We start from the raw sequence: 26,771 nt of genomic DNA on the forward strand, positions 1-26,771 counted from the left end.
TTCAGTATTTCTATCAAGTACAATAAAAAGTTTTTATTAATACATATAATTGTCAAGTTTAAATGATTCAACAGAAAATTTAAAAACGTGGTATATAAAAAGAATTTTTATTAATATTTGGGGGTAGCTAGACGTATATAATACGAAGGAGATTCGGAGTAATTTAGGGCCTCCACAGAGTGGAAGTTTGTATTAACAGATTTTGTTTTTACGAGAAATGGATGTCAGCCATTTGCTCAACCTTTTAGGTCCACACTCTGACTCATAAAGATGAAAAACAATGTGTACTTGCCAGACCCAAGATTCGAACCTGGGACCCACGACGTTATAGGCCGACACTTAAGCCGCGCGGCCATCGTGGATTAGTAATTACCCTTATTGAAATATGGGTTTCGTTTTTTTTAACCAAATTCATTTATATTTTATTTGGTTATGAAAGAATGAATTCTGTATGAGCAGACTTTGGTATATCCATATTATGTTTATTGGTAGCATGGCGTAACTGTGCATGCTAGCATATTTTTATTGTTATAAAAAGCGATCTCAGAAATAATGGTAACTGAAATACCTAACGGGTAAGCAGTAGCAGGTAACCGATCTCGAGTAAGGATGACAAACTTAAACACTTGTCAAGAATACGTCATACGTCGAATACTGACAACTGCTCTCGGTTTATGCATTGTCGCTCATTTAATATTGGTGTATTACACACACTATTGCACGTGCATAATGCGTGTTTTATTTTTGTAGGACACTCACACATTCAAAACCCTGCATCAAAATGTAGCGTATTGAATATAGACTATCGGAATTCTATTTATTATCTGTTCTGTGATTATAAACTTCAAATTTAAATTAAGTTTGGTTTGTAAATGAACTAGATTTCGCGTGTTGTTTATCAAGTTATCTATTCTACGTCCTTTGGCAATTTTTGTTAAAACTTTAAATCGACTAATTATTATTTTAAATGTAAAAGTGTTCTACATAGATAGGTAATATAGGCTATCAATTGCCTGTTCAGAATATAAATTCGTATTAATGACTTAGTAGCAAAATGTCAATGGTTACATGTAAATTGTACGTATTACATTTCACCGTAGCACAGTTCGCCATGAGTTTTCTAATCAGATATAGGTACCTACTACCTAGATAAGATAGATCTGAGCAAGGATTGCCTTTGGTCAGTCAGTTTCCGTTTGCCTTCGAGACAATATAAACAGATTAATGTTTTCATTGTTATCAATATTTCAGACACTACGCCAAAATTATGATGAAGTTCTTCGCAGCACTACTGGCGTGTCTTCTTGTGAACGCTGCCCATGGATTGGATAATGGAGTCGCGTTGACTCCTCCAATGGGGTGGCTCACTTGGGAGAGATTTCGCTGCATCACCGATTGCGAAACACATCCTGATGAGTGTATAAGGTAAATATATAATTCCAACTGTTGTTAACTTAATCAAGACACTGAACACGTACTCTGCGACTGCCCGTTGATGGAATCCGACCGAGCGGAGCTGTTTGCCAGGGTCCGTCCACATACGGGCCCGATTGGCCACGCCGACTTGATATCAACCAAGGCCACTTTGAGGCATTTGAAAATTTTGCAGTTCGCATTCGCAGTTTAAAAGATCGTTGGAGTAACCTCATTCCTTCATATTGTTTTCAGTCCTAGTTACTCCAGTTCGCAGTGGCGAAGGGTGGATGTAGGCTGTTAAGATCCGATTTAAAAAGTGCACATTAAACTTTGTCAGTCAAATGTATTAAAGTTAATGACTCTTAAAAAACTAACCAACACCTGCAGTAATAATATGTATTCTCAATTCAATGAAAACAAATAAGTATGAGTGAAAAAATGTGCACCGTTTTTGTCGGATCACCCATTGCATACATAAACTATAATACTTCGGTTTAGGCAGGGTTTAATTGAATTTTAAAAACTAACCAGAACCACCTGCAAATTGTATTCATCAGTGGCGAAGGGTGGAGGTGGGCTGTTAAGATCCGCCAATTAAACCATACGAAAAACAAGCCATAATAGATAATAGTCAAAAAAATACTCGTATATCTTTAAAATATCTTAAATTATGCAATTGAATCGTGCACAACTTTGGATATTTTATAGATAGAATAATATTTTGTATCTATTATTGTTTGGTTTAGGCAGGGCTTAACGAATTAAAAAAAACCAACAATACGAGTAATATTATGTATTTTTAATCCAACGAAAACAATATGTATGAGTGAAAAAGTGTGCACAAATTTGTCGTATCGCCCAAAATATACCAACATTATTATGGTTTGGTTGGTTTAATGGATTTTTAAAATAAATACGTATGACTAATAAAGTTTAATGTGCACTGTTTATGTGCGGACTTTAACAGCCTACCTCCACCCTTCGCTACGTAGTTCAATGAAAACAAATAAGTTTGACTGACAAAGTTTAGTGTGAAATTTATTAACCTTGACAGCCTACCCACATCGCAACTGCCGGTTTGTATTAGATTCATTGTCTTCCAAACTGCCGAGTCCTACGTGGCTCCAGGTGACAGTTTCTCGTCGGGCACCACCCTGTCATTATCTCCACTGCAAGCGTCTCTGAAATCTCCTTCGATGACCCAAGCTTATCACATAATATCAGATCGCTAACACGAAATATGCAGTCAAATTGAGTTGTTCCACGAGTCTTGTTTGTTTGAGTTGTAGATATTTTATATATGGAGAAGCTCTTTCCTGATTATTATTCATATTAGGTACATAATAATATGTCGATGCTTGATGTGCCAATGAGTATGCCAGAGGATCAAGCCAGTGGCGTCCCGTGGGGGTAGGCAGATTGAGCGTCGCTTGGGGGCGGCAGTTACTCGAAGGGCGGAAAATCGAGGAGAATCATTTGGAATATATAGAAATAGCTACCTAAACTTAGTAATAACGAAAATATCTTTGCATTAAAAATTCAGCTCACTGGTTTTGTCGGGTTCACAATATCTAGTTTACTTCCGTTGCCCTTCGACGTCCTTAGTGACCAGAGACGACACGTGCAGATTTGCGAATAATTACAGTCTGATATTTTGTTAGTAATGTATACATACAACACAATTCTTAGATATTGGAGTCATGATAGGAAGATAAAAATACTGTATAAAAAATGGGGCGGCATTTTATCTAGGGACGTCACTGGATCAAGCGTATCGATGTAGTGAACAGTTTGAAAAATGCTAGCCTACTTTATATAACCTAATCTGTGAACGTACCTATTGAATTAGTATAATCTGTAATGTGCATGATATTATGTTTTTATGGGGTCTCGACAAAACCGCCCGGACATTACCACCCAGACATTGCCGCCAAAACAAATATAAATTATTTAAAATTAAATTTAAATATTGTGTGCTAACATTCTTAAATATTCTAAATTAGAAATACTACCATACAAAGGCATTAACTAAAGTGTTAAACGCTGATGATTTTAAGTTATTGCTCTACTAAAAGCTGCGGTGGCCGCGCGGCTTAAGCGTTGGACTATAACGCCGTGGGTCCCAGGTTCGAATCCTGGGTCTGGCAAGTACACATATTGTTTTTCAATTTGTGTCTGTCAGGGTATGGACCTAATAGGTTGAGCAAGTGGCTGACATCCATTTCTCGTAAAAAACAAAATCTGTTAATACAAACCTCTACTCTGTGGAGGCCCATATGATCCTATTAGGATCGGACATGGTCAAAAGAAAAAAGAAAAGCTGCAACGGACTAAATCTTAAATTACAGTGATTATCGTTAGTATGTAATTTTCTATCGATACGCAATTCGAAAAACCAAAAAAGCACTTGTTTTTATATATTTTTGTATTTTTTTCGGGCGGTTTGTTTAGGCCAGAGTCTGTCAAACTGTGTGCAGAGTGTGCCGCGAAGGAAGAAGCCTCAAAACTGTTCATATTAAAAATGGCTGTTCATTTAAATTTTCTTCAATTTTAAATAAATTCAACATCAACATACGAGGGTGGGTCAATAATTCCTTAGAAAAAAGCATTAAAACAGGTTTTATTTTTGTTTTTTTTTTATTTCTCAACATAATTTCCTTGGAGCTCAATACACTTGGTTAGACGTTTCTCAATTTTTTTTAAACCGTCAGAAAAATAAGTTTTCGGAAGGTCCTCAAAATAAGCATTTGTCCGATCGATGACTTCTTCATTTGAAAAAAAACGTTGTCCACTTAGCCATTTTTTTAAGTTTGGGAAAAGAAAAAAGTCACTGGGGGCTAAATCTGGCGAATACGGTGGGTGGTCGACCAATTCGAACTTCAATTCTTCAATTTTAGCCATTGATCGTAAACATGTGTGAACACGGGCATTGTCCTGATGAAAGAGGATTTTTTTCCTGTTTAAATGAGGCCGTTTTTCTTCAATTTTGTTTTTTAGCTGGTCCAATAAAGATGCATAATAATCCCCTGTTATTGTTTTTCCTTTTTCCAAATAGTCAACGAAAATAATTTCACGTGCATCCCAAAATACAGCAGCCATAACCTTACCAGCTGATTTTACGGTTTTCGCCTTCTTTGGACATGGTTTGCCTTCGCAATCCACTGCTTTGACTGTTCTTTCGTCTCGGGAGTATAGTGGTGTATCCATGTTTCATCTACAGTCACAAAGCGACGAAAAAATTCATCCGGATTGCGTTGCATGAGCGACAACAGGGCTTTAGAGGCCACCACCCTACTGCGTTTATTGTCGACTGTGAGCAAACGCGGCACCCATCTTGCAGAAATATTTTTCATGCCCAATTCGTCATGTAAAATAGAAATGACGCTACCTTTTGAGATCCCTGTAACCTCAATTATCTCACGCAACTTTAATCTTCGGTCACTTAACACCATATCGTGGATTTTATTGATCATTTCTGGTGTAGTCACCTCTACAGGACGTCCTGAGCGTGGTTCATCCTTTGTTGATGTACGACCACGTTTAAATTCATTTAACCAGTTATAAATAGTTGCAAGTGAAGAAGCAGATATGCCGTGAACTAAATCCAACTCATTTTTTATTTCCTTTGCTGTTAACCCTTTTATATTAAAATGTTTAATAACAACTCTAAACTCAATTTTCTCCATTTTCCATTTTTCCATTTTCCACAAGCAAATTTTTTTTTTAAATGTACGAGAAACACACAACAACCCGACCAATCTGATTGAAACTTCGCAGCATACTGAATCGGTAGTGCCGCTGCATGAAAACAAACCGCTTGCAGTACTAGTCGCGCCACCTGTCGGCTTTTCTAAGGACTTATTGACCCACCCTCGTATTTAAATAAATATGTGTCACGTTCGTACATAGTGGTCGAGCTGAGTTCTGAGCTAGAGTTGTCAGCATTTTGGGTATTGCTTTGGAGTCAATATTCTCGATAGACTACGACAGCAATTAAATCTCTGTTGTCGTTTGGATCGTCGTGTCTTTGCGAATTTGGTTTTTCAGCACTCGTGGAAATGAAATCAAAAAAACGAGAACGGTTACAGATGGTAGATGAGGAGTTACGTGTTTGTTTATCTAATTTAGAGCCGCGTTTTGACAAAATTCTTTCTAAAAATCAATTGCATCCTTCTCACTAATACAATTATTACCACCTTTGTACATAATATATATGTTGATAAAATATTAACATATTAAAAAGAATTGTTACCAACACTATGATTCTCTTTATTCATATTAATACGGTACATTTCCCTTTTTAAAGGCATTTTTATTTGGTGTGCCGTGGAACAAATCCGATTCACCAGTGTGCCGTTAAAAAAGTTTGGGATACACTGGTCTAGGCGGATTTGTCCGGGCGATTTTGTCGGGGTGCCGTTTTTTTATATTCCTGTTTCTAATAATTTTAGTGAGGCACTAATCATCAGGATGGCTGATTTGATGGTTTCCGAAGGATATTTGGCAGCCGGCTACGAGTACGTCGGCATCGACGACTGTTGGCTGGAAATGGAACGGGGTGCTGATGGAACGCTGGTTCCTGACAAACTGAGGTTTCCCAGAGGCATGAAATACGTTGGTGATTACGTGAGTCTTGACGACTAGTTTTCATTAATCATTTATCAACATATAAATATATTATTGATAGATATCAGACGCTCCCTGTTCTGACTGGGTCCCCTCCCTTGATAGTGAAGTGGTGAACGGATGTCAATGAAGAATATGAATATCTGTCTAATGATGCTGGGTGCAGCATTAACCGTATCGGTACGGCATCAGTTAAAATATGGCCTTATGGTCGAGAGGGTTCAGAAGAAATTCTTGAGACTCCTTTACTTGAGGTTGTATGGATACTATCCGTGGCTTTATCCGACTGACTTTCTCTTAGGTATGCTTACATACTGCAGTCTGCAATTTAGAAGAGATATTTATTTAGCTACTTACTTTTTTCGACTTATACGATGTATAAATAAGTACTCTGCCATTCTGCTCTGTGTGTCCCTGATATCTTAGAAATAGAGTGCATCAGTTGTTTATTCTCCCAAGGTGGAGAACCAACCTGCCACTGGTAATGACAATTGTGAGGGCGACAACTATGTTCAACCAAATCGCTTTGGGTGTTGATATATTCCACTTGCGTGATGGTGAGTTTAGGTGGGCGCTATTTTATAAATTCTTAAAATAGGGTCTCCTTAGCAAACTCGGTGTAGTTACTTCTTTGAACTTCTATAGATGTATAATTGTATTTTCACTGCTTGTGTATGTTTCATGTCATCTTGTGAATCTCTTATACCGGGTCCACACTGGCAACATGTCGCCGGTAACCTCGTTAAATTTTACGATAATTATCATACTTATCGTAAAATTTAACGTCGTTGCCGGCGACATGTTGCCAGTGTGGACCCGGCATTAAACTATATTTGTAATGTCCACAATATGTTACAAAATAAATTGAAATTGAATCGAGAACATGGTAGAAAAGTAGGACGCCTCTACCAATGGCAGGCATACACATTAATTGTTCTTTGAAAATATTAAGTAGCTAACGATAAAAACCGCTTTGACTCTGGATCATTATATTGTTGACCTCTATCGGCTTGGATTTGTTACTGGTCCAACATGTCATCATCTGGAAATGTCCTTAACTGTGTACGGAAAGGGAAGAGTTGCTTAAGGTGATACATCGGGTCTAGGACGATTTGGCACCGGACAACTGGACGCCACGGAATTCGAAAATAAATAGATGTTAGGTACTTATAGGTACCTTAAAAAAATATATTCAATATTATTATTTATACTTCAATGATTATATTATGATTTAAAAGTTGGTAAGAATGTCGAATAAGACGTAACCAATGATTTAATCGTGCATATGTTTAAATTCCAACGAAAAAAGAGTTTGGTATTTAATATAAAGCCTTAGGAATGGTAATTCTCAACCCGCAATAAAGAATACATTATGTTAAGAGTAAAATGAATTCAAACTACTAGGTAGTAGATAGAAACTGATTAAAATACCTCGTCTACACGTGTCTACGACAGTGCGGCGCCCAATTGTCCGGATGCCAGTCGTCCCATTCCCGATACATCACTGAAACGGCAAATAATTTTCAACTATAGGCGCGACGAAATTTTGGACTCGCTCGCATTCTGAGAGAGAACGTCGAGCTGGAAACACGTCACTTTGTTTCGTGATGGCGACGGGCGTATTAATTCTTAAATCGTGTAAAGATGACTAAAAACATTACCCATTTACTTTAAAAAGAAAACTTGTCAATGAATATATTATTATTGTTACTAATAGAACATGGTGTGTAAAACTTCCACCTCCGCTCCCGTTATGTATATGCAGCCACGTCATACGCGGCCGGCTAACATAACCCTTATGTGTGCCAGATCAAAGAATTTAAGCCCTCTTTTTGTCCCAAGCAGAGCCGCACGGGACTGGTGATGCAACCTTGCACCGAAGTGCGAATGCATAATGTTAATTTATATGGCAACCATCATAGTGACTTTAATTTGATGAGTCGCAAGGGGAGTCGAGAGTGTCCCGCCCCCCGTACGCTCTGGCGAATTTAGTAAGGGCCGCAAAATTGGCCTCGGTTGCCACCATGTCCGCGTGTCCTATTGGGCCCGAATGAGGTCGGACCCGGGCAAACAACTCCGCTCGTTCGGGGCCCATAAGTGGACAGTCCCACAGGACGTGCTCTGCGTCCTGCTGGTCGTGTTCACATGAGCAACCCGACCCATGTCCTGCCAAACCAAACCCCTGCAGTTTGGCCGCAAAGTTTCCATGGCCAGTCATGAATTGACCAGTCCAGTGGGTCGGCACCAGTCTCCTCGTCATGTGTCTCACCGAGACATCTGGAAAGTATTTGGTGTGCCACACGCTGGAGGCATAGCCAGCGATGCCCATGAATATAGCCTCGTAGGCTTTAGGCCCCAATTGTTGCCCGCCAGGCGAGCAACCTTCTGATAGGCTGAGTTGGCCACAATTACTTTAGCATGCTTTACTAATAGAACATACGTTAAAGTTCCCACCACCACCCGTCATATATGCACAACCGTGGATATGCACGGCCGCTTTCTATGACGCTTTAAACGTGTCTGAAAGAAGTGATTTTAAGTGCTCATTCCGTCCCGAGACGGAGCCGCACGGGACTGATGCTGCAACCATGCACCGTAGTGCTTAAAGAAGAAAGTTAAGAAAGAAAATGTTTGTTTTTGACTGGCTCTGCTGTCCGCTGACGTTAAGCGCTTTGTGTACCCGCATACTGAGTGTCACGAATTGAAATGGATGAGTCTACAGAAGAGTCGAGACTATCCCGCTCCCCATACGACGCTGCAAATTTCTCAAATGCCGCAAAGTTGGCCTCGGTTGCTACCAGATCTCCATGACCAATTGGGCCCGTGTGAGGACGGACCCTGGCAAACAGCTCCGCTCGTTCGAATTCCATAAGCGGGCAAGCCCAGAGGATGTGTTTAACATCTTGGTGGTCATGCCCGCAGGTACAACCCGGCCCATCTTTTATCAAGCCAAACTCGTGGAGTCTGGCGGCGAAGTTGCCATGGCCGGTGAGGAACTGGCTAATCCAGTGCGAAGGTTGGAGTCTTCTAGTTTGGTGCCTGCAGAATACGTCTGGAAAAAAACGGTAAGTGTGCCGCCCCTTGGGGGAGGCGGTCCACCTCGCCTGCCATGCCGCAAATGCGGTCTTGTACACAATGTCACTTACAGTCTTTCTGTAAGGAACGTCCTCGGATCTCTGCGGTGGTGTCAGATGGACACCGGCGAGTATTGTGCTGATCCCCCTCAAGAGGAGGGTGATCGATCCTCTGACTTGGACGTGCAGATCGAGGGGTAGCACCCCCGCGAGTACGGCAAGCGCGTCAGTAGAAGTTGTGCGGTAGGCTTTGGTAAGCGAGATCAGCGCAAGTCGCTGCCCGCTTAATAGTGCGCGTCTCACGAGAGTTAAGGAGTTTACTCGGGAATGCCAAATGCTGGAGGCGTAACCGGCAATTCCCACGAAAATTGCACCGTATGCAACCTTAGGGCTCTAGGCTTAAGTCCCCAATTGCTGCCCGCCATTCGGGCCATTCTCTGATAGGCCGAATTGGCCTTAGAGACGGCCGTCTTGGCGTGTTGAACGAAAGACAGCTTGTCATCAAGAATTACTCCCAGATACGTAACCCTTTCGGAGAAACGCACTGAGGTCTGGCCAAAACGAACCGTGGGCGGCCGTCGAGTTATGTTGACCCGAGAACTACCCCTGAGGAGGACAGCTTCCGTCTTGCTCGGGGCAAAGGTCAGCTTGTTCAGCAACCCCCAATTAAGGATTCTGCCCAAGGCGTCCGTGGCTGCACGCTCAAGTGCCGGTCGGCTCGTCGCCCCAACAAGCAGGAGCAAGTCGTCGGCGTACGCAACGAGCGTGCAGCCCGGAGGCAGTGGCAGGGACAGAACGTCGTCAAACAGAATGTTCCACAGAAGGGGTCCCAGGACGGAGCCCTGGGGACACCCCATGGTGGTCCTCCTGTGAATCAGGCTGGGGCCGGAGTCGTAGGCTATCTCCCTATTGGTGAAGTAGCTTTGAACTAAGGCAAAGAGGTCCCCGGGGATCTGTTTCAGCCTAAGCTTTGCCAGAACCAAGGGCCACCACGCAGTATCAAACGCGCCCGCGATGTCGAGAAAAATCCCGGCAACGAGGTCCTTGCCAGAGCTCTCCACAGAATCGATCACAAAGCGAATCGCATCCTCGGTGGACTTTCCGGGTCTAAACCCAAATTGTCTCTGCGAGATTGGACAGTTTTCCGACAGGTGGGACTCAATCCTGCTGTTTATCAATCTTTCCAATATCTTTCCGAAGACGGGAAGGAGCGTAATCGGTCTATACGCTTTCGGGTCACAAGGAGGGCGACTGCCGGCTTTGGGGATCACCGTGAGATGACCCTTTTTCCAGCAGTCGGGGAATATGCCACTACTCAGGCATTCTTTGTAGAGTTGCGTGATCTCGTGTGAGGCAAGAGACCACGCCCTTCTCGCTAGCACGTTATCTATGCAGTCAAGCCCCGGGGCTTTGCCAATCGGGAGGCTAGCAAACAGGATCCCTAGTTCGGACATGGTAGTGGCTGCGGATCGCAGAGTGTTTAAGGGGAGCAGCGCATAGACGCGAAGCTGCTGAAAGCGGTCGTTGTCAATGTCGAGCGACTCGTTGTCCTGCGGGATAAGAGCATCCAACAGGACTGTGGCGGACTCTTCAGAGCTATTGGTGAACGATCCGTCGGGGCGCCGTACCGCCGACATGACTTTTCCGGGCCGTAAACCCAGCTTCATCACGCGGAAGGGGGGGCCCCACGGATCATTGCCACCTATTTCAGTGACGAACTCTCTCCAGTGCACCTTCTTAGCCTTACTGATTGCCTTTTTGAACTTGAGTCTAGTGGTCCTGTAGGTGACCGCAAGCGGATGGTCCGCGTGCAGCGGCCCCTCCAGCGATCTTCGCGCTGCTTGTAAGGCCCTTCTGGCCCTCCTCATCGTGTCTCTCAGTCTTGTCAGTCTCGGCTTCCACCAGGGTGCGAGGTTCGGTGGTCTCGGGGTCGTCCTTCCGATAGTGCCCTCCGCTTTTTCAATCATGAGATTCGTGAAGTCCTCAGCCGCAGCGTGCATGTCCTTTGGCGGAGGGCGCGAGGCCATCCTGTCCAGACCCTCAGCAAACTCGCGGTCAAAACGTACCCAGTCGGTTCCCTTGGTCCTGAAACGCCTCGGCAGTGACTCGCTCACAAGTGGAGCGAGAGACGCGTGGCCCCTCTCGGTCCTGTAGGCGAACGTGATCAGACGGTGGTCGCTTGCTGACGCTTCCAAATGGACAGTCCAGTTCTCGACGCGTCCGGCAGAACCAGTGGATATCAAAGTGACATCAATGTGAGATTCCCCATTGTTGGTAGAGAATGTGGCTGGACTATTAGAGTTATTCAGCACCGTCAGGTCGTGAGTTGCCACGAGTTCCTCGAGGGGCACCGGATTGTCCCGGCCAGACCGCGGCCCCCGGGGGGCCCACAGCCATGATTGAACGTTGACGTCCGCTCCCACTATAATATGTTTGCCGCGGCATGCAAACAGAATTTTACCGAGCTGCTCGACGCATTTCAGGATGTTTACGCTGAATTTAAAGTAAGAAGAGACCACCATAATGGAGTTCCCCGATCGGTCGGAGACCTCCGCTACGGCAAAGAGTTCGCTCGACAAGTGGGCAAGGTGTAGCACCACTAGGGTAGGATTCGCAACGAAGATGCAGGCCATGGACCCCAGGCCGTGGTGCATTACCCGACCCCCACTGAAACCCAGGTTGGGGCCTAGAACAATAAACAGAACATAAAATGGACGTGTGTTGGATTTATATGACAAATTATATTTCGTTTGGCATGTGTAATTTGCACCCGCGACCCGCAATCCGCACATCGCCTAGCCACGATCTTTTTAGACCGTGCCTCAACTGAGGTACAGCCTTGTTAACCCAGCTAATGTTCTTGCATTCACACCGCAAACGTGAAGATCTCTTCATTTAGATTATTCGGCTGTTTTAAAATAGTTTTTTTTATTTATTATCATTTTAATATATCCTCTCTGTGTTCCGCTCTTCCATAGGCACTCTTAATTTGAAATCATGTAGGTTCACAGTAATATCACGCTTGAGTGCATAACAGTCCTACCCCAATCTTAACTATCTAACTATTCCTGAGAAATTCCCAGTCATAAAAAATGCCGACGTTTCATAACCAAACGTAGGGTCCTGTGATTCACTTGATTAAGACTGTCATTAACTTAAATGTATTTGTTATATGTCGACAGCTTCACAGTAAAGGTTTGAAGTTTGGAATATACCAAGACTTCGGAACCAAAACTTGTGCAGGGTATCCAGGTATCCTGGGTCATTTGGAAATAGATGCCAAGACGTTTGGGGAATGGGGTGCAGATTACGTCAAACTCGATGGATGCAACGTTGAGCTCGAAGAAATGGACAAAGGTAAATATATAATTATTCATTAATCAATAGCTACGTAATTCAACAAAGAAATAGAGTATTTTGTTTAATGTGAATATCTTCATCAATGGGCGATTATTATTTGGTCTTTTCTCCAGGACTCATTATGAACAGGATTACGGCATAGGCCAACGAGTTTTGATTTTTTCGCTGCGTTCATGGAGACGTACATACAAATGAAAATTGTTCATTTCCACATTCAGTTTTGGCAAACCTAATATAAAATCTCATTGACTGATAACCACTCCATACTAATTAGTCGATACCTCATTGGTTACATATTATTTAATACCACTACGCCGACCAATGAATGAACGAACGTTTTGAACTAATAGAAATTATTGTGTACGCACCAAATCTATGTGAATTTAGAATAGAAGAAATATGGTCCACACAAGGTGGGGATAACAGGGGTGTAGCCTGGGGTTTAAGTGAGATAAACATTCTAAAAATTTACTAAAATACTTTTTAAAAGTAGACTGGGGCGCTATTTTACTTCAAGTGTACAATTTTATTTTATAATTATTTTTAGTTTATTTATTTCCTGAATAATGAAAATGGCTATGTATCTAATATGACGAAAAGTCGCATGTTACTTGACTACCGCAAAATGGGATCTTGATCAGTGCTTCATAATAATATGATGCCAAGTTGTGACAACTCAATAATACAAGATTGATTTAACAATACAAACAATAAAATTAATAAAAATACACGAAATACCCCTAATTTCACTTAGTGGAACTTTAGGGTTCCACTGAATACTAGTGGGGAACACTATTGTAGAACATCACACTGCCCTTAACCTTAGCGATAGGTAGGGGGCCCGCTAAACATTTTGGTCTGGGGGCCAGTTTCAGGATGTGGGGGCATGATGGTAAATAATTGGCAGACCCTATTATATTATATAGGTAGGTACGTGGTTTTTATCTGGGCCAGGGTGAGACACAATAATATTAATAAACTTTATTTTAATTTTGAAAATAAAGCACACCCCTGACCATGAATGCAGCTCTAAAAGTTATTACTAGTGTTTTAAAAATATCGGAGTGATAATAAAAAAAAGATATTGTGTAAATATTGATTGACAGGAGAAAAAGCTCTTTAATTATTACTAGTTGACTATGTGACAATCAACGATCATTTTAGGTTATCCTGAGTTTGGAATGTATCTCTACCAAACTGGCAGACCAATACTATATTCCTGCAGTTGGCCTGTGTACCAGGAGTTTGCAGGAATGACGGTAAGATTGCTGTTCTATTAATTTATAATATAAAAACCAGGTCCGTCCCAATGATCACAGCTGCCCCATGCACAATCTCAAAAATACAACCAAATCTTTAACGAGACTTTTAAGTTGCTAGGAAAAATATTCGAATTTTATACATACTGATTTTGTCGTAGAGATATTATTATATTTTAAATGCTTAAGAGCGGAATGCAGAAACATTTGTCATAACTAAAATTTCCTTAGCAGAAAACATTATGCAGAAAAATTGTCCTTTCTATTGAAAATAATACTATATTTAAAAATTATCTTTCCTATAGTTTACGTAAATTATTTTATAATTGTTAAACGATGACAAAAATATGATAACTGCATTTTATAAATGCAATAACTATAAATACATATTAATATTTAATTATATTACTCTTATGTTTCCGTTATAAGTCAATATACGTGATTCCATAGGCACCGCAAGATATTTTTTTAACATGGTAACACTAGCGTCAAGTGTCATTGTATCATCTGGCATCTTGTATTTCTGCGGGCTGGCGTATAAAAGTAAAATAATATTCTGCAAGTACATGCCAAACGAATTAACACTATCAATATCCATATTGAGATACATTGTTAAATGAATTTGAGTGTATGCACTGTTTTCTACAATTCGCATGTCTATACATGCGAATTTATTTTGACAGCAGCTGTCAGTGGTAAATGGTAATACAGAAAGGGGCGTGTTCATAACAAAAGTAGTATATGGTTTAGGATTCTTTCACTCTATACTCAGGATTGTCTATAGTTAAGTCATGCTTTTCGACGACTTATTCTTAGGATCGAAATCTTAGATTGTGCATGCCGCTCTAAGTACATAATAATATATTTACTGCGAATTGGTTAATGTAAAACAGATATATCTCATTAGCTAACTCCATTAAATTCCCAATACGTTGCCACTGTTTTCACAGTATTGACGATTTTACACATTTTGAATGTATTCTTGAGTATGGGTCCATTATCTGGTGTCCTTATGAGGTTTCCTATAAGCTTGTTTTAGAGCGTGCTCAGAAAAAAAATCTTCGACATCTTTATTTTAAAGTTTATAACTATTTTCCTTTTGACAGCTTCTCAAACGAGTATTTTCCGACTAACTTTCTTCAAGGCATGCTCGCCTTTCATTCTCTTGAAGCTCGTAGGTCACTTCTGCTCTTAAAGCATTAGTTTTCCTTGCTCTCACGTGGTATAGTTTCAAATCTAGACATTCTTGAAAATTTGAATTTTTATGCACCCGTCAATTACATGCGTGTTCGCAAAGGCCATGACCTCTATTGGGTGAAAGCTGTTTCCTCATGTCAGGCTCACCTGGCACCAATAGCGAGAGCTGTGTGGCTGGTCAATGCACTCCTTAGAGATGTAAATATTTTTAGCGATGCATTATATTATATTCTGTTTTTAAAATTCTATTTTATTGCTTAATTTGTATTTTTTTTGAATTATTGTTGTTTTTTTATTTTATTTCTTTTCTATAAAAATATTTTTTGCTTTGTTTTTTTTTTCATTTGTTATATAAGTTAGAATTAACTGTATCCGTTGTCAGTGTGTGTTACCTTTTGGTGAGTGCACATAGTGCCTGAAGATGCCGAAAGGCCAAAACTAGTACAAAAATAGTACAAAACTTAAATCCATTAGAATTTAGATTCAAATTCCATCAAGTACCCACGGTTGATAGTACTTATAGTAGGTATTAATAGATAATCGTATATTGCATTTGGTGGATGCTTTTATATTGTAGATGTATTACGATTTCGTTGATTTTTTGTGAGTCAGAACTTGGCTGTAATGATAAAGGATTTATTTTACATGTTTTGAAATATTTGTAGCCTGACTGGCCGTCCATCATCAAGCACTGCAATATGTGGAGGAATTACGGAGACATTGACGATTCTTGGTCCAGCGTCACAAGCATCATGAAATACTTCGGTAACAAGTCGGTAACCTTGGCGACGTTCGCTGGGCCTGGACACTGGAATGACCCGGACATGGTAATTTTTACCAATACCTACCAAATACCTAGCTTTCACGGTTTATCCCATGAACATTTCTAACAGTAACATAAACATTAACATTAATATTAACATTAACTAACATTAACTAACATTGATTAACTAAAATTATGTCCAGTCCAAGCTTAACTGTAGTTTAAAAGTTAGTAGGTGTAGGTACATAATACTAATAAAGTTCGCCGTGAGCTTTCTTACCGGAAAAGATGATCGTATGTACTATACGGTCTCCAATTTTATTAGCCGGCTCGCACATCACAACTCGCCTTGTGTGCCTGACGGTCATAAATCAAAACTTCTGAGACTGCCAGCGAATGTTGCATGCTACAACCTCGCACATCTGCCTAGCGGCAAACGTCAAACGCGAAAAAGGAGAAGAGGGCTCGCACATCAGAACTTGCCGCATGCGTCTTACGACGAATTCGTCGATGTGACGTCATCGTAAACCAAGAAACAAACGTTATCAAATGGAGCTTCGCAGATTGGCCGGTGCAACTGCGACTCTGCGACCCTGCGACATGCCTCGAGTTGCATTGGCCAAAGCCTGCATGTCGAGCTCGAAAAATATCGATTCCGCGCATGCACACAGCCTGCGGTCATCGGCCATCGGCCATCTCTGTCTCTGTCTACATGCGGCGAGTTCTGATGTGCGAGCACACTTAGATTCAATATGTACATTAATTCAATTTTCATAGCTGATTTAGGCAAGACCTAACTTAACATTACAAATAATAATCCAGTATATCGGCTATTTTTAAAATTTGCCGCTGGCTTCATGTAGACCGACAAGAATCGTGTTTTATTTAGACATGAATTTTGTCTCTACTACTATGCGACCCAAAGAGGTAACTGCATACCTACAAATTTCCGGTCACGTAATATAATGTGTATTTAGCTAGGCATTTTTTAATGTTTGGTTCTATTGGAAGAATCCACTCGGGTCAGTATCATCAAATCAAACATCGGAATCTTGGTTTTAAATCCTTTAACAACAATATTCTTGCCTACTTTTATAAGCGAAGGTGGAGGTAGGCTGTTAAGATCCGCCATAAAAAGTCCACATTAAACTTTGTTAGTCATACGTATTTGTTTTTATTGAACTACTACTACAATAATTTACAGATGGTATTTGTTAGTTTTTAAAAATCAATTAAACCCTGCTTTAACCAAACCATAATAGTTTTGAGTTTAAATGACAAAATTGTGCTCACTTTTTCATTCATACTTATGTATGTGTTTTCGTTGGATTAAGAATACAAATTACACATATTGTTGGTTAATTTTTTTTAAATTCATTAAGCCCTGCCTAAACCAAACTATAATAGATAATAATATTATTCTAACTCTATCTGTTTTATTTTAGTAATGTGTGATTTAATTGCATAATTTTAAATGTTTTATAAATAGACGAATCCGTATAGTGTGAAAAGGCGCGAACTTGTTGCCGATTCGGATTTTTACTGTTCGATTTTTTTCCGTGCGGCTAAAACCGTATAGTGTGAAATAAGGGAAGAAAAATTTATTTCCACACCGTTGTAATAGAGTTCGATTTTACCATGTACCTAAATTCTAGTTAAATTATTAAAGGATTGATTTTTGATAAATTAATACATATTTTATGTATGACTGTATTAATTATTGTTAAACATTATTATTTTCAGCTAATAATTGGAAACTTTGGTCTAAGTTACGACCAAAGCAAAGTCCAGATGGCAGTGTGGGCTATATTGGCAGCGCCTCTATTGATGTCCAACGATTTGGCAACCGTACGACCAGAGTACAAAGCTATTCTCCTGAATAAAGCTGTAATTGCTGTCAGTCAAGATCCTATGGGTATAGCTGGAATCAAACTTTTCGAGGTACGTTTTGTATGAAGACGAATCCACTGACCCTCGCATATTCTCCATAGCCAAACATTCCACGATTTCATTATAGCAACATATGTATGACCCGGCGGTGGAGGGGTGTAGGTAGGCTGTTAAGATTTTACATAAATAGTGCACAGCAAACTTTCCCAATGGAGTTAAGTGCACTCCACCGAAACCCGCCCCGCACGACATTCGGTTTTAATCGAGCGTATCGCGGGACCCTACAATTGGTGATGTGAAGCATCTGAATCAATTGGACTGGGAGTGTCCTGGGAGAAGATGCCCAAGACTTAGGTTGCGACTGTCAAAGTGAGCTCTGAATGAGTTTAATGAGTTTACTTTAATGCAAAGTGCCAGGGTGAGAAAAGCACAAAGAAATTACGAAAAGAAAATGAAGTTACGTTGTGTATATAGCAAAAAAAACGAAGCTAATCATACGTCAGCAAAAATTATGTGACGAGATCTTCACGCCCGCAGTAAGACGCATCTTTTAAAAGCAAGATAATTGGCCTTAGTAGCAACTAGAGTTGGGTATTTCCCGAGCAAATCTCAATCTCGAGATTCGGGATTTCCCGAGATGATGAAATTTTGAATTCTCGAGATTCGGGATTTCCAGAACAGGATTCTCGAGATATCGGGAAATTTAAAAAAACCTGTAAAAATCCTAAAATCAGTGTAAAAACAGACAGACAAATATGATTTTTTTTTAATTATGTAAGAAGACAAACAAAATAGAAGTAGGAAAACAAAAATAATTCAAAACATTACTTATTAAAATAGAATTTCAAAAACACAGACTGTCAATCGCTGCGTCTGACAATCGCGTACGCTTTTGATACACAAAATTCCCTGATGTTGCAAAAATTGCACTCATTTTGAGTCGACGTTGGCTTAATTGTGTTAAATGCCCCGATCAGTCCTTGAACGTTTTCTGTTTTCTGTCCGCTTTTTTCATATAGAAAATCGATTTTTCAATTGATATTTGATAATAAAAAAATTCCCAATCCCGAGAAAAGATTCTCGAGATCCGGGATTTCCCGAAATGTTAAAAATTCCAATTCTCGAGATTTGGGATAGAAAATTTCGAAAATTTCTTGAGAATTCCCGTTGGGAAATTCCCGAAACCCAACTCTAGTAGCAACCAGGTCGGACAGGCCGATTGGCCCAACTGCTGGTTGGACCGCCATGAGCATTTCCTACCGTTCGGAGCACATACTCAGACATTTTTTTTTCAGAAACTTTGCCAGTCAAACTTTGTTTGTTTTCATTGAACTACAAATACAATTTGCAGATTGCGCTAGTTAGTTTTTTTTTTTAATTTAATTGGATGCAAAGTGCGTATCAGTGTGTGTAGACAATAGTGATTATTTTAATTCAGGTGTAATATAAATTATGATCACTTAATATTTTTTTGGGTGGAGGGCAGAATTTTAAATTCTGTCACTGATTAATTACTGAATTATTACTGTAGTAATTAAAATGAAAATTCAGATATAATATGTTAATTTCTTTGTTAACTGTCAATTCATGGTGGAACTGCATTGTATTGTTGTTTGATTTAATAAAACGCATTTTTTTTAGTACACCCGATCCTCTTTTTGCACGAGGGATACGTTCCAAAAACTACCGCCAAAAACAAAACCGTATAAAAAAAGATACGGTGCCCATACAAAAATGGTAGATAGATTCCATTACTTAAAATCCACTCAAAATACGAAATTCTTGATCTCAAAAATAAATCGAATTTACTTATTATTTATACATAAAAATATTTATTCATAAAAATACATAGTTTTCTATATAATTTTTTTTCCGGCCATGTCCGATCCTAATAGGATCATATAAACCTCCACAGAGTGGAGTTTTGTATTGACAAATTTTGTTTTTACGAGAAATGGATGTCATCCACATGCTAAACCTATTAGGTCTTAAATTAAATTTAGCATAGAGAAATAATATATTCTTCAGTGTCGCTACTTGAAAATAAGCGTGCCCGTTTACTGCTGTTTAATGACACTGACGCCGAAGCACGCGGCGGGTATCTCATATCGAACCGAAGTGACTGACTAGTAGCGCCATGTATGTACGTATGTATGTCTGGGTGGCATCCCGTGACAACATATTATGTATCCACCAGTGGCGTGTAGTCCATAGCAATGCATTTTTTTTTTGATAAATATGTACATACATACGTAGTTTTATTCTTTTTAGTTTTTTTAAACCGTGTAAAAGCAAAAAAATCAGTGTAAATAAAAAATAATTCGTACTTTTTTAAACTGTGTTATTTCGAAACCGTGCAAAAAAAAGCCGTCCAAAAAGAGGATCGGGTATACTTATTCCACTTTAATAAATAAATTTTGACCGCTTTCGTCCGCCTCAGAGGGACATTTTCAACTGAGGCGGACGAAACCGGTCCAAATTTATTTATTAAAGTGGAATAAGTATTACAAAAAAAATTGCGTTTTATTAAATCAAGCAACAATATAATATGTTAATTGATAAATTATTTTTATCAGAAAAACCTGGTGGAAGTATGGAGGAGAGAGGTGTTACCAGTTGTTGACGACAAAGCCTCCCTCGCTTTTGCATTTGTCAACTACAATACAGACGGAGCACCTAGGACGTCAGAATTCACTTACGAAGAACTCGGCCTGTCCGGCAATAGCGACTACACTGTTACTGTAAGTATGCTGTCATAATAATCATTTCACCGTATTATTAGGACTTGGACCTTTCCATGTCTACTCAGCTCCTACCACTTAGCCGGCTCGCACATTTAAACTCGCCTCATCTACCGCACAGCCGTAAATCAAATCGTCTGTCGTTTGTAGGATGCAGCGACGATATAAGAATGACGGTTCCATGACAAAACAAAACATGACAAAACGGAACGTGACAAAACAGAACATGACAAAACAGAACAGTGACTAAACAGAACAACGATAAATATAACTATGACCTTTCAGGAAAAATATAAATTTAATATTGAAATTGTCCTATATCTATTGTATTGATAGATTTTTATTAGCACAGATTTTCCATACGCCATAATAAATCAAATTATATACCTAATTTCTGCATTCCTAATCGCTAGAAAGCCTCAAATAAACGGGACTTAGCTCGGTGTTGCCGGCAAGCTTAGGATATCTCATCTTAACCAATATAATATGTTCAAAATGATTGGGTGACTAGGTACAACGAAATAATGACCTAACCTAACGTAATCTAACCTAAATAGATTCCACAAAAAATAATGTTTCATTTTTCCCCTGACTGTTATTTTTTGTCATGTTCTGTTTTGTCATTTTCTGTTTTGTCATGTTCTCTTTTGTCCGGTTACCAAGAATGACCAATTCGTAGCGTGTGCGTACTGGCGGCTTCGACTCGCAGCCTGAGACGTATGCGATTTGTTGCTAGCAGCACTAGATGTTCTTTCAAACTAAAAAGCCACATTCCACCAATGTGCGGAGCTCTATTTGGCAACGTATATATTGTAAATAACGATGATGGCACATCGAAGTATTCGACACGTTGCAGACCAGACGAGTTTCGATGTGCGAGCCAGCTTACTTTTGTTGTCGTTGATAAATGGAAAATGCCATTTTTTTGACCATGTCCGATCCTAATAGGATCATATAGGCCTCCACAGAGTGGAGGTTTGTATCAACAGATTTTATTTTTACGAGAAATGGGTGTCAGTCATTTTCTCAACCTATTAGATCCATACTCTGACTCATACACAAATTGAAAAACAATATGTGTAGGTACTTGCCAGACCCAGGATTCGAACCTGGGACCCTCGACACTATAGACCGGCGCCTTAGCGCCATCGTGGGTGTACCATATAGAGTTGAGAAATAAGTTAGTTTTTCTCAAAATGTCTAGAAACTTCTAGAATCTAGAAACTGGGGACTGTTGGCAACACTCTCCACCAGTACAGTATTGTTCCAATTTTCTGAACAAGCCATTTTTTTTAAAAATAATATTGTCACTGCCTATTCTAAATTGTCTGAACTAAGTCGGGTCTAATTTTATTAGAAGTTTTATGTCTAATTTAATAAATATTCATTAATTTTACAGGACCTATTCTCATCGAATGTTTTCACGTTAAGGGCTGATGGAAATCGAGCTGGAACATTTACTACCAAAGTCAATCCTACCGGTAAGAAAAATGATCAAGTGTGAGATTGTCGGAAGCCAAGAACCTGGCTGATAAGAAATAGGGAGAATAAAATGATAAACTAACAATTCTAACTGATCACAGTAAAAAACAAGCAAGAAAACGCTGCCGGCAGTTTCGTAATTTTCTAGCCGTCAAAATTGTAACTAATGCAGTTACAATTTGCGGTTACAATTAACTATTTCTTTTATTCAAACGAATACTTCACAAGATTTCAGAATATATCATTCTGATTATTGAACATTATATAATTTGGAAAAACACTTTCTGAGAGAGTATATTATAACCAATAGAAAAAATCTTTTTTGAGAAAAGTAAGCCACCCGGTCGGGAATCGAACCCTGCATCTCCACGGGTAAACGCCCCAATCGTCGCATTTATCCAATATGCTACGGTGTGACATACTAATAGCGACAAATTTCAACTATTGGTCATTTTAATACATACCCATCAGCGCTCTTTGAAATCAAGCTACTTTGGCAATCGATTTTTGTTTATTAAATCAAAGTAGGTAACTATATAATGTTTAATGCAGTTACTATTATAGCAGGCATCTCCAACGGCTCGATTGTTGAATGAATTAATGTCGATCACACCAGTCGTGATCATAATATAAAAAGCGTGTACATTCAGTTGTAATACAAGATGCTTTCAGTGAGGTTTCGAAGGGGAGCATAATCAACTTTTTAGCACAATCGATTGTTTTTTCGGATCGGTACATGTTCAAACACGCGCGTTAACATGATCTTACTCTCTACTTCATTTATCGTTTGTCAATTTATGGTTACGGCCGTATGTTGTAGCTTAACCACTGGGAAATACCACTAGAAATGGCATTTTTCAAAAAAATACTACCTTCTTAGGTCAATAACTATTATAAAACAATCATTATTCGTAGAATATTTATCACATTTGAATGGTCAAAGATATAGTTTATAATCAGTATCTTTAGAATTATCTTCAAATGTGGTAATCGTGCCCATTTTTTGAATAATAAAATGCCTAATTCTTGTCAAATTTGGGATCACAGAGATTATAAAATATATTTTTTTATTGTAAATATTTCACTATAGGTATAATGTTAACATAAATTTTACTAATGGTTTTATAAATTCGTTTAAAGATTAATAAATCTAAACAATTTTAACATCACTGCACATGTACTGAAATATGACTATATTCTAAAACATTAGATCGAGCGGTTTAAAAGAATACTATTTTATGTAATAAAAATACTTTATGCAGTCATCAAATGTTTAAAATAAATATAAAGGATAATAAGGCTTCAAAATTATATAAATATACTAGCTGACCCGGCAAACAATGTTCTGCCATATAAATTATTTCTAGTGAATATTTTGGTTGTTAAATAAAAAATAACGAATGTATCATAAGTGTGTGGGGATGGGATATGTGACAGAAAGAGGAATAGAGCGCTGTTGACGATGACCGCCGATAAAAACAAAAAAACATCAACCATTCATTTTCTCAATTCAAAATGAGTAATGATGTTCATAATGAATGAATTACCTGTGACAGGATCTCATTGTTTAATGTTTATGCAATATCCGTCTTGTCCCTTCCAGAAAATTAGCGGATATTGGATAGCGTCGTATGAACGGTGTGTGTCAGCGATGAACTCCAGATTATTGTTTCTTCTTCGAATCACAATTTCTCGCGTCGATGTGCGGTCGCCAACCATGATTCCAGCAATGTCGTCAACAACAGGTGCATTGAATCGACGCATGTGCTCTCCAGCTGGTGTTTTATCAGGATTGATGACAATTAATAGTGTGATTGTCACTTTGCAATTCGTGCATGTGTGCTTTGAAGAATTTCAATAATTCATTGTGCTCATTCAACAGGGCGTCCAGTTCGCCGACGATGCGCCTGGCATTAGGCGAATTGAGACTATTGTAGCCGCAACGTGCATCTACATGATTGATGTCCTCACCGCCCATGAAGTAGATTTGTAAAAATTTATGTGGCTCGTTTGGCATTGGCAGCAATGAACCTACTTTGTGGTATACTTGGCCTTTGATTTTGAACGTAAAATGGAATTGCTGACCATTTGCTGCAGTATTGTGAACTATTTCTGTTGCTCCGAACGAAGTCATTTGGAAACATGAATTGAATGTGCGAATGGACTTCAGGAACAGGTTTGAATCTGGAACCGTGCCGATGAGCAAGCCGTTCAATGATTCTGGTGGTATCTCAATTTCTGGTAGTTGCACTTTTCCTGATGCGCAACACATCCCAGCTGACTCATGTTTGAATTTGAGCGCATGACAATGGGGACATTCTTTGTCCATAGCACCAATCAGCACTTTCGGATGAGCGGAATATTCAATATCTGGCTCGTACTCGAATGCGAGACGAAGGAACGAAACGGATGTAAATGTTCGATGTACTTGTTGGCGTTGTCGGTCATTTGCTCTGCGTGTGTTAACTACGAACCGGCGCGCTTGGCTCCGTTCCAATTGTTGTTGTTGATTTCGTTCAGCTCGTGCCTCTTGTGATTGGGATGCACGCAATTGCGACATGCTTACACGCACGTTTTTGTTATCTTGTTGGATTTGTTCATCTGTTCTTTCTGCTCTACTATTTTGCATGTTTGTTGCTTTATTCGTTCGACGGCCCAAATGGCCCCCCTTGCGTCTTGCTGGCATTGTGCACTGTAATACACGCACATAAAAATAGATAAATTAAAATAAATCGTACAAAATTTTGCACGCACTGCGTTGTGATATGCCGAATGAAATGTCAAAATGACGCGACGCTTTTCTTGAATTCTTCTCGGACGTAGCGCCATCTGTCATTCAACAACATAAATAATTTTGTTCTGTTTGAAATACGAACGACGATTAAATTTGTTCATACAAAAATAATAAAATCGCGATTAAAAAATGGGAGGGTGGGGGTAGGAGGGTGAAAGTTTTGGGTTATAGGTATTTTTTGATGCAAAATAATAAAAAAAATACAAAAAGAAATTTTCAAAAAAATGAAAGAAAAATTTTTCTGGATAGAGATACCCTAATCACTTAGCAGTATGAAATATACTTGTTGACCTATTCTCATATTTAAAAAATATACATAAAAAAATCATAAAAATCGGTCGAGCCATTTCGGAGGAGTTCGACCACAAACATCGTGACACGAGATTTTTATATATATAGTCGCGATTAAAAAATGGGAGGGTGGGGGTAGGAGGGTGAAAATTTTGGGTTATAGGTATTTTTTGATGAAAAATAATAAAAAAAATACAAAAAGAAATTTTCAAAAAAATAAAAGAAAAATTTTTCTGGATAGAGATACCCTAATCACCTAGCGGTATGAAATATACTTGTTGACCTATTCTCATACCTAAAAATATACATAAAAAAATTCATAAAAATCGGTTTAGCCATTTCGGAGGAGTTCGACCACAAACATCGTGACACGAGATTTTTATATATATAGAGATTATCTACAACGTGGCAAAACTACATACACTTCACCAGTGTTTTTTATTATGATTTTGTATTTCCAGGAGTTCAAATGTACAAATTTCAAATGGTATCTAAGAAGTCGCCAGCATCTAATGAAGTGAAGAAGACACCCTTATTGAAGAGATTCTTTGCCAAGGTTTAAGAATCTCGTTATTATTAAGGAGTTTCCACCAGATTAACATAATATATTGTTAAAGAATGTGTAAATAAACCATTTTTTATTTATTAATAAAGTTACTGTTTTTAATCTTATATTATCGGTGTTTAATATTATTTTCTTCTTCTCGTCAGAGTAATATTTGTTATAATGTAAATCTTATGTTGTGAACGCCCTCTGTATTTTGATTTCTTATGTCCACAATGTTTTGGCTAATTGTGCCGCAGATGCCCGCATTAGCTTTTATATATATGTTTTAACGAAAACAGTTTATTCCATGTAGACAATTATATTAAATACCTTTTTCTGTTGGCTTTGTTATGTATATCATTGTGCAAAAGTGTCAGTAGTGTTTGCAAAAACTGTTAATTAATTAAAACGGTTTGAACATTTGACTAGTTTTTTTTTTTTTAATAAATATGTACCTACTTAGTGTGTCATCATAAAATATATCATCTCTTGATAATGGCCTCTGCAACGAGCCCGAAACGTCTTGTAAAGAAGGAAGAAGGACACACGGTGGAAACCCAAAAATCTACTACGATAAAAAATAACCGTGAAAGCCTCAAACATTATACAACTTAGTGAGGTTATCGTTATTTCATTTATTCACCCACCTGTATATGCCACTTACACTGTTTCTGGATTAAACATAATACTAAAACTAATGTCATATGCATACATGTAGTAATGAAACCAATATGGGTGATTCTATACAAAAATGCTACTAAATAAAATAATTGGAGCTAAGGAGGATCCTTTGCACATTGCACTACCCGCTATTTTTATTTTTTCAAATGGGACGAACCGTTCTACGACCATGCCGATGGCACGGTACAATTATTGCATTTTTAATCGATCCGTGATTCGGTCTTGGTTTTATTGAAGAACTCAGAACAATTTTCGGTGGGTCTTAAAAAAAATTAAAATCCAAATAAAAAAAAAAAAACATTAATATCGCCTGGCAACATCGACATTATATATTTTGGTGACCTCTAGAACCCATATCAATTGTCAGAATACGTTCTGCATATTATGTATACGAAAAATCTATGGGAGCCTGGACTAACTGATATCCCATAAACATATTGTGGTACCTACCTAAAGTAAATGGCCATATTCTTGCTCAACATTTTCCGCGATTAACATCGGTGTCAGATTATTGATTTATCACCATGGTTATATAATTCAATTATGCCGTAGATAAAACTCTTCTGATATGTCCGGTACTTACACAACATTACATGTCAGTATTACTATCTACACTCATGTGCACGATAACCTGGTTTTATTTGACAAGA

The 26,771-nt window shown here is 38.9% G+C and overlaps 1 protein-coding gene across 1 annotated transcript; it reads left to right on the plus strand.

Moving 5' to 3' along the window:
• Positions 1-1,267: 1,267 nt before the first annotated feature.
• LOC147074339 (alpha-N-acetylgalactosaminidase-like) lies at positions 1,268-21,830 on the plus strand. Its single transcript, XM_085943954.1, has 8 exons — positions 1,268-1,425; positions 5,868-6,042; positions 12,299-12,473; positions 13,641-13,735; positions 15,598-15,759; positions 17,439-17,636; positions 20,162-20,326; positions 21,726-21,830. Exons 1-8 carry the CDS (start codon positions 1,268-1,270, stop codon positions 21,828-21,830), a joined length of 1,233 nt encoding a protein of 410 aa, XP_085800080.1.
• The last annotated feature ends 4,941 nt before the right edge of the window (positions 21,831-26,771 follow it).

The sequence above is a fragment of the Rhyacophila brunnea genome, unplaced genomic scaffold (assembly GCF_057557595.1).
Source record: "Rhyacophila brunnea isolate RB1 unplaced genomic scaffold, BYU_Rbru_1.0 scaffold_16, whole genome shotgun sequence".
Classification (NCBI taxonomy): domain Eukaryota; kingdom Metazoa; phylum Arthropoda; class Insecta; order Trichoptera; family Rhyacophilidae; genus Rhyacophila; species Rhyacophila brunnea.

What these genes read in the sequence shown, in the direction of transcription:
- LOC147074339 (XM_085943954.1), top strand. Translation starts at nt 1,268, where the DNA reads ATGATGAAGTTCTTCGCAGCACTACTGGCGTGTCTTCTTGTGAACGCT. An exon ending in AGGAGTTTGCAGGAATGACG is followed by an intron (nt 13,736 to 15,597) that starts GTAAGATTGCTG and finishes AAATATTTGTAG; the next exon opens with CCTGACTGGCCGTCCATCAT. An exon ending in CTGGAATCAAACTTTTCGAG is followed by an intron (nt 17,637 to 20,161) that starts GTACGTTTTGTA and finishes TATTTTTATCAG; the next exon opens with AAAAACCTGGTGGAAGTATG.